At 51.8% G+C, this 12,036-nt stretch overlaps 1 protein-coding gene across 1 annotated transcript in view; it reads left to right on the plus strand.

Annotated features, from left to right (window-relative positions):
• Positions 1–12,023, plus strand: part of LOC1269578 (protein prickle-like) — a 29,974-nt gene extending 17,951 nt beyond the window's left edge. Inside the window, exons 2-9 of the mRNA XM_061646703.1 lie at positions 1,419–2,937; positions 5,071–6,022; positions 9,048–9,161; positions 9,247–9,375; positions 9,468–9,671; positions 9,750–9,847; positions 9,925–11,117; positions 11,186–12,023. Of these exons, the coding sequence (XP_061502687.1) occupies positions 1,790–2,937; positions 5,071–6,022; positions 9,048–9,161; positions 9,247–9,375; positions 9,468–9,671; positions 9,750–9,847; positions 9,925–11,117; positions 11,186–11,835 (4,488 nt within the window). The 5' untranslated portion in view covers positions 1,419–1,789 and the 3' untranslated portion in view covers positions 11,836–12,023. The remainder of the gene's footprint in view (positions 1–1,418; positions 2,938–5,070; positions 6,023–9,047; positions 9,162–9,246; positions 9,376–9,467; positions 9,672–9,749; positions 9,848–9,924; positions 11,118–11,185) is intronic.
• The last annotated feature ends 13 nt before the right edge of the window (positions 12,024–12,036 follow it).

Raw genomic sequence — 12,036 nt, forward strand, 5'->3', positions numbered from 1 at the left:
GCGTAATTTGCATTTTAGATTTAGACGAGAAAGCAAACGGCGGGTGTAGGGGAGTTACGGGAGAGAGCACATAAAACTAGAAGACATGTCTAGGACACCATTTAAAGCACCCTCTTTCACTCTGAAGCTGTCTGAAGGCATCCTCCAAACAAACAGCAACAAAAAAGAGAGACATCATCTTCTTCGCCCACTTTCATTGTGTTAGGGTAGGGCCCACGAACCCAGATTGATGATATAGGCCCCACTCCGACAGGGGAGGCCTCTTCTCACAAATGAAAGAGATCAATTAACAAACGATCGAACAAAATTCCTTGGATGCTCGAGAGAAGAAGAGTGGTGATGGAGAGCGATGGACAGGTTGGGAACAAAATGGGAGCGACATTCAAAGGGATTGAAAACGGCTCTTGCCAGTTGTCCAGATGGAATCGTTGCGCGTTGATCCCGGACGAGCTCTTTTACGAGCTGTTTTATGGGTTAATCTTAATTTGTATCCTAACCAATCTACCAACAAGAGAGGGAGGAAGGGAAGGTTGCGATCGTTTCATTCTTCGACGCATTGTGCCACCATCATTCTTTATCGTCAACGATTTGAGTTGCTACCGGGAGCTCCAAATGGGTCGTTCGATCGGGGGCAATATGCAAATGAGTGAAGGCCTACGGTTTGGTGGAAAAGCTCCGCCACATTCACAAACTGACTCCGTAGTTCTCTGTAGCTGTGAGTTGAGAGATTGAAGCTTAAATTCGCAGATGAAATACGTCGACACATGCAAAGAGATGGTTCGTTGTGTTGTTTCAAGCGACTACTACTGACATCACATTTGCCAATTAGCATTCTGGTCAGCAGTTGTTGCTCGCGCTCGATGTTCGCTTCTAATCGTATGAGATGTCGTATCTGTGCGATGTTTGTGATTGCATAAAACAAGGGTTTCTTCAGTAAAGATCATCAATTATAGAGCAAGGGAGCTTTTTGGATGGGAATTTCATCACCGATGTACCTTGCCTTGCTTCCTTGCCTTTTCGATGTTGACGGTAGTAACCGAAATTCCACGTTCTTCACCACAAGGCGAAATGGAACGTTTAGCAAAAGATCAGTGATAATCGGCAGCATGATTGATGATAAATGGTTTAAAACACTCGGCATTGGAAGGAAATCGCTAAGTAGAAGATGACGGGAAATATTTGTATTTCTTTATCGTAATCGACCGCCGGAAATTATTCAAATGCTTCTAGCGAGATATCAAATGTTCGCCGTTAAACAGTCTGTGGAAAACAAAGGGACGCTTTTAACTCATACACACGCCCGTACACTCCCACATTCTTTGATCATGTGCTTTTTTCGTGGGTTTTTTTGTAGTGGTTTCGTGTCCGTTAATGGAATTTAAATCAACAACGGATCTATCTCACCCCTTCTCTCATAGCTAGAGCGTGGCAATACAAAACAAACAAGCTAAGAGCAAACAAAGTGGAAAAGACGATTCGATAGTAGTGAACACAGACAAATAACCATCGCGGAAGAAACGTAAAAGAACTTCAGCGAAGAACGACCGATCCATACCCCAAAAACATTAAAGCTCGTGTAGTTTGAATTCGTTCGGAGAAGAAAGGCAGAAGAACAGAACGGGGAAAAAAAGCCGTAGTGAAGTGACAAATTCGAGAAATAACTCAGAAAAAAACGGGTGGTGTGGAGAGCGGAGGTAAAGCGTGATGACTACTTGAGCGGTGTTCTACCGTGTTAGGTGATCGTATCATCGTGTTCAGTGTGCAGGAAATAGACGATCGCGCAATCAACATGACAGCCAGCGAAAGTCCCACGAAGTCATCGGTACGGCTAGCAACGACAAACGCCTCCCATCATAGTGGCACCTCGTTCACTGGCACGGCAGCCAATGGGCCAACGTCTGGGACGGCGACAAGCAGTGGTGGCAGTGGAACGGTCATCACCAAGCAATGGTGGAAGGTGTGCTTTCTGTACGGCGGCAATCAGGAGAAGTACTACCGGCAGATCTACGGTAAGGCCGCCTCGGAACGTTTGGCAGCTGCCAGTGCGAAGCAAATGGCGATCACCACCACTACACCAGAGAACGGAGGATCTTCGCCGATCGCCAATGATAGCGAGCGCACCAACGCGAATGACTTAAGCACCGGTAAATCCTTTCCCACACTTCCAACCAAGAAGCAATCGCCCTCGAATCGATTCCGTGCGTCACCCACGGCTGGTTCGGGATCGCCCGCACTGGTGGAAGATGGGTTTCACTTCCGGAAAGGATCACCAGTGATTAAGTCGGCCTCTTCACGCTCCAGTCTAGCGATGCCCAGTGTCCCGGCGGTTGGACCTGGGGAGCGTTCGCCGCGTGTTCCACCGAATGCACCGGTCGGAATCCTTCGCAAGCGCGTGACTGTGCTGGACGATTCGTTTCTGCTTGGAAATGGCGCTGAGCTGGCGTTCGGTTCGGAGCTGGAAGCGGAAGTGGACGAACAGCGATCGGATAGCGGCATTAACGTGGACGCCCGTCAACCGTCGCCTCCGGTGGTCGCAGAAGAGCAGCAGCAGCATCAGCAGCATCAGCAGAAGCAACACCGGCAACAGCAACGGCTCGAGTGCCACCGGCCAGGCATGCGCCGAACGTTCCACCTGAGCGGCGAGGAGCTGCGGCTGCTCAACTTTGACCACGAGCAGCAGCAAGACATTGCAGGCTCGCTGGCGTACGCTGCATCCTCCGCGAACGGTATCTCGACGTCTGCCCATCAGCAGCAAATTAGTGCCGCAAGCAATCCATCAACATCATCATCAACAACAGCAGCAACATCGTCATCTTCCACAGGGAACATGATGCGCCGGCCGCCAGCAAATGCCCCTGGGAACGCTGGCGGATCGTTAGCGGGAACACCGATTACAACGGGAGCTTCCGTCGTCGCCGTGTCGCCGGGCAACAATGAGTGAGTAAATATTTGTGGTCACCAGCGAGCCCGGACCCGGGCCCGACTGGTCGTCCCGGCTAAATGAGAGCCGTCAGTGGTGGGGCCAGCTAGAATCGTTCGGAAGAACGGTTGATGTTGGGGGCTCAAACCAGTCAAACAAAACGCCTCCCGGCCGGGCATTATGCATGCAAATGCGTTGCGGGAAGGGCAGAGTGTCATTATTTATGTGTTTATTTCATCCGAGATTGCAGCAGAGCGAAAGCTTTTCGCTGTATTGTTGCCACTGTATGCACAACGCAAACAGACCAATAGGTCGGAGGGAACGCAAGCTTGTTGTTGTTTGTTTGCTGCAGCGTGGACAACGCTTATCCATTCCAAGCTGTATCGAAAGGCTCTGAAAAGGTCTCAATACAAACGAAGCCAAGCCGCGTGCGTAAAATGTCTTCTGGTATGGTCAATGGGGGACACAACATCATCATCATCATTTGAACCCGATGCATTCCCACAGTGATGGAAAATAAAGGGGGTTCGTCGTCTGCTCGCTTGGAGACACGTACAAGAATCCCCAATCGCGTCTCGCAAGCCACGCAAGCAAATGATAGTGATTACGAAAATTTAAATTTTCTCCCCAATTCCATTCGCCGTCGTTTGCCCCCCCCCACCCCCCCCCTCCGCCTTGGCTCCGCTAAATGCAGCAAATCTTAACCACTTTTCGTCCGCCCCGTACCGTACCGTACCGGCCGAGTTGCCTGTGGGACATTCGCGCGGCCCAGGCTTGTCTCTGATTGTGGTGCGTTTTTTTTTTTGGGGTGTATATAAACTAAAAAAAAACGACACTACGCCACAATTTACACGAAAACGAGAATACTTCAAAAGTACAAGAAAATTGACCAATTTAACTTGAGGGCAGAGGGGTCTTTTTTCTGCTTCTTCTGCTCGGATGACTGAATTCGCCTTTTCCGTTGCGCTTAATTTGCGCTGTGCGTTTGGACAGCAGCACGAACACGAGGCGGGAATGTACGCCTCATAATTGCGCAAATCATAGGATTGTTCTTTCGCGTTCGTTTCTCACGCGCAGTGGTATCCTTTTTGGACCAATCAAAGCAAGTGGTGCGCCGCGTTTGTGTGGCGCGCGCGATTCATACGCGATCGCATCGCTGTGTGTTTGTGTTGCACTTTCTAATGTCTTGCGTAACGCTTGCCAAAAAAGAAAACCTTCAAACAGACTCAAAATGTCGTTGTTTTGGTCCAGTAAACATGTGACTGGCGGCGGTGGGTTCTTCCACTACACATGACCTTCTCCTGCTGAAGTCTGAAGTCGTCACCAGCGCGCCTCACTGCATTGCCAATCAATGTGAATCGGGTAACGTTCAGGTTCCGGCCGACGGGTCGTAAATTTGGCAGCACCTCACATCGCAACCGGGGCCAGTTCGTCGACGCCTTGAAGGGTTTAATTTGGTGGCTCGAAATTTAATTAAATGAAATCCCTCTCCTCGGCCTCGCTCTCCCGGCGGTACGGTACAAAAGCAGCATATTCGAAACCCCCCCAAAGCCGCCTGCTTCGATGCTTCGGTGAAAGGGAGCTTCGGGCCAGAGCTTGCTTGGATGTTGAACTCCGTGCGAGCGCGCTCAGTTGCTTGTGCATTTAGCCGGCTTGCTACCCGTTTCGATACACACAGTGCAATCGATTTTTGCGTGTGAGAAATGCCTTTTTTCTTGCTGCGGTACGGACAAATCCGGATTTTGTCAAATTAACTCTCCCCGCGTGTATGGGTAGCGAAAAAAAAGGGAAAACACAATTAATGAGCTAGCGGCTGGCGAGTTGTTATATGTACATCGTTGGATTGGACGGGAACCGTTACTGGATTACGGACACATGGGCACAGGGCAACAAGTTAAATGGACCTGTTGTAAAGAAAAGGACGTTAAATATCTTTATCTGGCCGGTCTTTGCGATAAGAGTGTAATTGGACAATTCGCAATCCTTCCTGCCCCAATCTGTGTTGTGGCATTCAATTAGGGGAGGGCTCGAGAGGGTCTGAGAATGTCTCCGACCACGGGACACGTTTATGAAAGCGTTCTGATTGAAATATTTTATAATTAATTGCTTTGTTTCTGTTTCTTTTTCTCTCCCTCTCCGACTCTTCGCAGTGTGTCCTCGTCGCCGTTCGTTCCGTCAGTACAAATGTCGTATCCATACCAAAAATCGCATCATCAAACGCAGCAGCCGCAGCAGAACGGGCACCCGCAGCATCAGCTGATGCTGCAACAGCAACAGCAGGCTGATCATTCGCCCCATCATCATCATCATCATCATGTCCATCATGCGACCGCCCATGCCTACCCGTACGAGTTGGGGCGCAGTCCGCTGCGCAGCCCCCAATCGCCCCCCTTGTACAGTGGGAAACCGCCACCACCGCCACCCCAGTCCTACCACTCCTATCAGCAACCGCCCACAGCAGCCCATCCGCCCGTATCACTCTCGGGAGCTCCGACAAGCATGCCGGGCATGATGCCAGGACAACAGCCACCCGGGATGACCCTTTCGCTTGGTGGTGGCGGTGGAGGTGGCAGTGCGGGAGATTGCTTTATGTTGCCACCACTCCAACCCCAGTCGCCCGACGGACTGTCGACAGTGACGAACACGAGCAGTACGGCCACGAATGCTCCCTCGGCACGCTCCGTCTACCCGCAGCATCATCAGCCGCCGTACCCCTCGATCGGATCGTCCCACCATCCGTTCCATTCGCCGGCATCGGCAGCCGCCCTGATCGGACCATCGATGCCACAGCACGCGCAGCAGCAGCAGCAGCACCAAATGCAGCCTCACCACTACTCCTCGATGCATCTGCTCGGTCCGGCCGGTGGCCCACCGTCCTCCGTTGGGCCGGCCAGCATGGTCGGCATGATGGGACCGGGTGGACATGGTGGTGGTGGTGGTGGTGGTGGTGTTGGCGGAGGAGCAGGTGGAATCGCAGGTGGAGTTGGCGGTGGACCGGGCGGCGGCATGGGCGGTGGTCATAACTACTCGCAGTCGGACGATGACAGTGGCTGCGCACTGGAGGAGTACACCTGGGTGCCGCCCGGGTTACGTCCGGATCAGGTACGTCCCATATATATATTGCAAGTGTTTTTTGTGTGCTCTCTTTGTGCAGTCGTTGCAGCGGTTTCTCCTTTCATTAACCCATCGATGCCAAACGAGAACAGTGTTAGGAGCGTTCAAGCTGTCATCTTGAATAATGAGTTTAGGATTGAGAATGGTTTAAGCCGAGGAAGACTGTGTTTATTCACACAGAGAGAGGACCTATGACATTTCTAATATCCCGTTTCCACAAAGCTCCATGTCTCTTAGGAGGATAACACGGGGAAGGGACCATCTTTACGCTCCTTCCCTCAGTGGAGTAGTACCTGTGGTCATAGGAATTTAATAATTACACCCCTTGGCAGAAACACAACGCGTGTGTGTGCGCGTAACCACACCGGGATCGCCCTTTGGATCGATCCGTTGTGTTTTCCCCCTTTTTTTCCTCTCTCCACTACCAGTTGCTTTTATTACACTCCCCTTCTCGGAGGGTCATCGCTTTTTTGCCTGATGGGGGGGTAGTAAGTAAGAAAAAACAACAACCCCAAGACGCGAAGCGAAAGAAAGAGAAAAAGAGCAACACAGCAACAACAACAGCAACAAAAAAACGTTATAAATGGCAAGAAACTAGTTCGACAACGTAATAAATGCACTGCAGTGTAAAATTATGAGTGAACAGAGGAGTTGTGGTGGTGGAAAGGGTTGATATAAACGCCGTGTTGTTGTTGTGGTTGTGTGGAGCCTTCACATCTCACCCTGAGCGCGAGAGAGCAAGAGCTCATCGTCGAGTGAGTGAAACTGTTTTTTGTGCGCGTCCTTTTTGTTGATCGAAGCAGGCGAAGCAAGCGAAGAACGGAACAAAGTGCCCGTTTTATGTGCATTGCAAGTCTTTCGGTAAGTCCTTTTGGGGGTGAAATCGATTGGAGAGCGAATGCCTGATTGCATTCAGTGATAAGTGGCGGCAAATGATGCTTATAAAAAAGGCATCTAAAAAAAAACTTGTCCTCTACTACAGAAGATGGGGGAGAATTCAATTAAAAAGCGTCCCCGCGCTAAGAATAGACGCGCCTGGCATCGCTTTTGATCTCTCTCTCTCTTTCTCTACACCCACGTCCCTACGTCCACGAGTTGGATAAAGTTGTTAAGTGGCAATGGAAATAAATTGTAGCATTCTCAAACCTGCTTTTGGAGCATTATCTTTTTTAATCGAACTCTATTACGCCCTCGTGCAATAAGAACGCACATCTTTTCTGCCTCTCGGGTCGGGGCCGGGGCCGTGTGGCTTGAAACTTGTCCTTCCGTGGCGGCGTCTGGAAAGGTGTGCCTAGAGAATGTTTGCTCGAATTGCTCGCGAGGTTGGTTGGAGCCGGGTGTGTGGCAAAAGGTCCATCGGGGACATGGGTGACAAGTTGGTGGTGGTGGTGTGTGTTTCTTTTGCCTGCCAGCAAGGGAGAGCGAGGTGCATTCACCTCTCTAGAGACCAAGCACCGAAGGGACTTATCAGCCATGGTATTAAAGGGATGAATGAGTAAGGGAGCAAGGGGCTGGGAGAGAGGCAGGGAATTATAATTCCAGTTTTTTTGCATCTCGCCTCGCAGCGCCACCACCACCACCATCTCCTTACTAATTACGGGGCTCGGCCGTCAGCCGAAGTGTTATTGCTACCGGAGTTTGCCCGCTAGGGCCCTCCGTTCGCCCTGGCATGTGGTGTATCATCTGCTTCCGGTGCAACTAGCAGCAGCAGCAGCATCCTGCAATCCATCCATAGCCCTTCCTTCCCCCCCCCCTCGCGTTCCTCAGCTCCATTTGTGAATTGTATGGCACTGTGTTGCATTCGGATCATGTTTTGGCTATCGGTGACTTCGATCTCACAAACTCCACCGTCCACTTGTGCCGTTGTAAGCTCGCTTTGGCCCGATTTGGCATTCGATCTCGATCGTAATCGGCTGCAAGGAGGAGAAGGTACTGAGCTCACACACACACACACTGAGTGCCGTGCCGCGACATGTTTGCACGCGATTCTTTATTTATTGATGTGTGTTCTCTTCCCTCTATTTAGTTCCATGCCGCTTTGCGCCCTTGTGCAACACGCGAGATTACCATTACCTTCTTGGTTGGTGGTGGAAAGTTTGGTCCCCCCCTCCATTAGGGGGAGCTCAGATTCTGTCGCCCCTTGTGGTGGTTGATCTAATCTAATGAATGTCTTCGGATTAGCAATGGCAGCTCGTAGAAACATGCAATCAGAGGGCTCACACACCGCTCGGATGGGCGCAAAAAAGGCGCGACCGTCTCTCTAATGCACAGCATAGGTGGGGAGGGGGGAGAGAAGGAGGAGGGATGGAGTTCTGGGTGGAAAGTTAATAAATAAAACCAACACTGCCGCGCAGCATCCCTTACTACACGAACCGGGTCCGGTTTCCTCCGCATCCTTTGATTATGGGGCGTCTTCCAATAACGACAAGAGAGAGGGAGAGAGAGAGACCGCAATAAAATAGCCCGAACAGCAAGAAAGAAGAGCGCTGCTAAAGGGGAAGGAATGAAGGAAGTAATTGGAAATATTTTTTAATCGTCCTCTGCTGCCTTCCCCCGTTTAGGGAAAGTTGGGAAGTGTATGGGGAGAGAAGGGAAGGGTTGGGTAACCTATCAGTAGTAATTCATATGCAAATGGACGTAACGGGCGGCTGCTGTGTACGTGCATTGCTCATATACAGTGCCCTTCCTTCCCTCCCAAGGGATCGGAATGTGATCTGCGGTATGGAAGAGGTTCGATTATGGTTCGACGGTTCCCCCCCCCCCCCTACCCATCATCGGAGGGACATGTTGGTGGCTTTTTTAATCACTCGTGTCGTTAAGCTGATCGAACACGTGGAACCGTTGCAGTCCGTACAACTTCCCCCAGCCCCCGGGTTATCCTTTGTCGTATCATGTTTTTTCCCCCACATTTACATACCACACACCACACCGATAAGCGGTCCATTGATCCATCTGTGTCTGGGAGTCTGTTTTGTTAACATGTTCTCTTGTCTTCCTGTGTCTCCTCCTGTAGGTCCATCTGTACTTTTCCGCCATCCCGGAGGATAAGGTCCCGTACGTAAACAGTATCGGCGAGCGGCATCGCGTTCGACAGCTGCTGCAGCAGCTTCCACCGCACGATAATGAGGTGAGTTGTGTCTTTGGGTATGGGAGGACGTTTTTTTTTATAGAGGGCAACAACACTAACAGCGGCCACACAATTTCACCCACAGGTTCGCTATTGTCACTCGCTGACGGATGAGGAGCGCAAAGAGCTGAAGCTGTTCTCGGCCCAGCGCAAGCGGGAAGCGCTGGGCCGCGGAACGGTCAAGCAGATAACGACCACCTTAATATGCGAACGGGTAAGTGTCCTTGGTTCTCTCTCTCTCTCTTTCTTAATTTATAATTAATTTCATGTTTCGTGTCCGCTGTCTGCTTGTTGCGATTCGTACAGTGTGGCGAGTGTGCGTCTTCCGGCGACATGATGGTGTTTGCGTCACGGTTCGAGCCCAACACCTGCTGGCATCCGGCCTGCTTCGCCTGCTGCGTCTGCAAGGAGCTGCTGGTCGACTTAATCTACTTCCACCGGGAGAATCGGCTGTACTGTGGCCGGCATCATGCCGAAACGCTCAAACCACGTTGCTCCGCCTGTGATGAGGTACGGAAGGATGAATGAATGGATTGGATTGGCTTTGTAGGGAGAGAACACTAATGCTAATGTCTTTCGTTTTTGTAGATTATCCTGGCCGATGAGTGCACCGAAGCGGAAGGACGAGCGTGGCACATCAAACACTTTGCTTGTTTCGAGTGCGACAAACAGCTTGGAGGACAGAGGTAAGATGCCGTTTAGCCGTTTGTATGAAGGACCAAACACAACGACTAATATGAACCATTTCTCCTCCCTTTTCTAGGTACATTATGCGCGATGGGAAACCTTACTGTTTGCATTGCTTCGACGCCATGTTTGCGGAATACTGTGACTACTGCAGCGAACCGATCGGCGTCGATCAGGGCCAGATGAGCCACGATGGTCAGCACTGGCATGCGACGGATCAGTGTTTCGCCTGCAGCACCTGTCGCTGTTCGCTGCTCGGGCGTCCGTTCTTGCCGCGTCGGGGGGAAATCTATTGCTCAATTGCCTGCAGCAAGGGTGAGCCACCGACACCTTCCGATGGTTCACTACCGGCTGCGGCAGCTCTCCTGCACGGGAACACCCGAAACGACGATGGCAAAGAGTATGCCCATCGAAGCTCACAGCCGTCTCACACTGCAGCCCGTTCACCGGAACCGTTACGAAGTCCCGATCGAGGCACGGGACGCCTTTCACCTCCGCACACGGAAGTAAGCAACGGAGGGGAATCAACGATCGATGGCAACGGAAACGATGAGATGACGCTTTCCTGCTACACTGCAGCGACCAGCATCACGACGTCGATGTCGGCTGCGACGGGTAATACCAGTACGACACTTGCCACTACTGCCACCAACAACACGGCACCTGAGTCGGCCACACTGCACGCCACCGAGCACGAAGTACAAAGCCATGAGGCCGCCAGCACCGTCGGTAGCGATCGTGACCATCAACTGCGCAGTCCCGCTTCCAATGGGACGGCAACGGACAACGGTACGGGGACGGCGGGTGGCGGTGTAGGCGACTCGAACCGGCACCGCATTCCGCAGTGTTCGCCCGAATTGAACCGACTGCTGCACAAAGATCGCAGTCGTCAACCGCTGGATCTGACCGATCTGGGGCACAGTTTGGAACAGCACTGGCAGTCGGAGCGTACGGGAAGTGAAACGATCTCGATCGCTACGGCTACTGCTACGGTAAGAACGCAGGTGATTGGACCGATTGCCGGTGGTAATGGAAATGGTCCGACCGGTGGTGGACCAATCCTAACGTCCTCAATGCCGGAGCTGAATCGATGTTTAGCGGCAGCGGGCTCGGGTGAATCGCCAAGCTTCAGTGGTACCAACAGTCCGACGCCGATGCCGATCGAGGACAGTGTCGTTGCGAACGGGGGCGACGATGCGGACGAACAGAACCAAAACGCCTCGGACGCGTCCCATTCGATCGTGGAGCTTCCGACGCCACCGCCAATAGGTAAATAGGTGGAAGCATACTCATTTGTATAGTACGATTGTTAATTTATTTGTTATCATCCTTTTCAGTTATCAAGAAGGAAGTACGGTTTGAGGGAGATTTCCAAGACTCGTTGCCCCGCACCAAGAGCTACTGCCAGCGGAACGGTGGACAGCGTAACCGAGCAGCCAAATCGTCCAAGCGGAGAACGGACTACGATCGCTACGAGCATGGATCTTCGTCCTCCTCCTCCCGCCGCCATCATCATTCGGTGTCGCAGCAGCAGCAGCACGATCGCAGCGGCGGTGATCGTCACGGGTCTAGCTCCTCCGGCAGCAGACGATCACCTCGTCGCCGACGCCATACTTCCCGCGACGAGCCGAGCCACCACCATCAGCGGAGAAGCAGCTATGCATCGGATGACGATGAGCTGGCCGAGGACGAAACGGACAACTACCACCATCGGCGCCATCATCATTCGCATCAGCGCGAGCAGCAGCGCCCGGTGGATGATTCGGATGCGCGCAGCGTCTGCTCCACCTGCTCCTCCAGCTCGTCCAGTGCCGATGACGATGTGTACGAGCTGCCCCTGCGCCGCACGTCATACGGTGGCACGAGGATACACTATATGCCAAACAACTCGCTGGCCTGCGCTAGAAAGCGGAAGCAGCTGCAGACGTCTTCCGGTGTCGCCGGTCAGCATTATGAGAAGGACAATAAGAATTGTATCATATCGTAGATAAGCATGGTTGTGAGTGTGTGTGTGCAAGTGTGCGCGTGTGTGTGTGCGTGTTGTGTTCATGTTCCAAAACTCTCTGTTACATATCTTTCTTGTCTGGTGGGGCTTTTCCCGCAACTAGGTTTACGATTTGAACGTGAAAGCAATATTAAAATAAAAAGTAAGCAAAGAATGGTCGAAGAAATGAATCGGTTTTATATT

The sequence above is a fragment of the Anopheles gambiae genome, chromosome 2 (genome assembly GCF_943734735.2).
Source record: "Anopheles gambiae chromosome 2, idAnoGambNW_F1_1, whole genome shotgun sequence".
Lineage (NCBI taxonomy): Eukaryota > Metazoa > Arthropoda > Insecta > Diptera > Culicidae > Anopheles > Anopheles gambiae.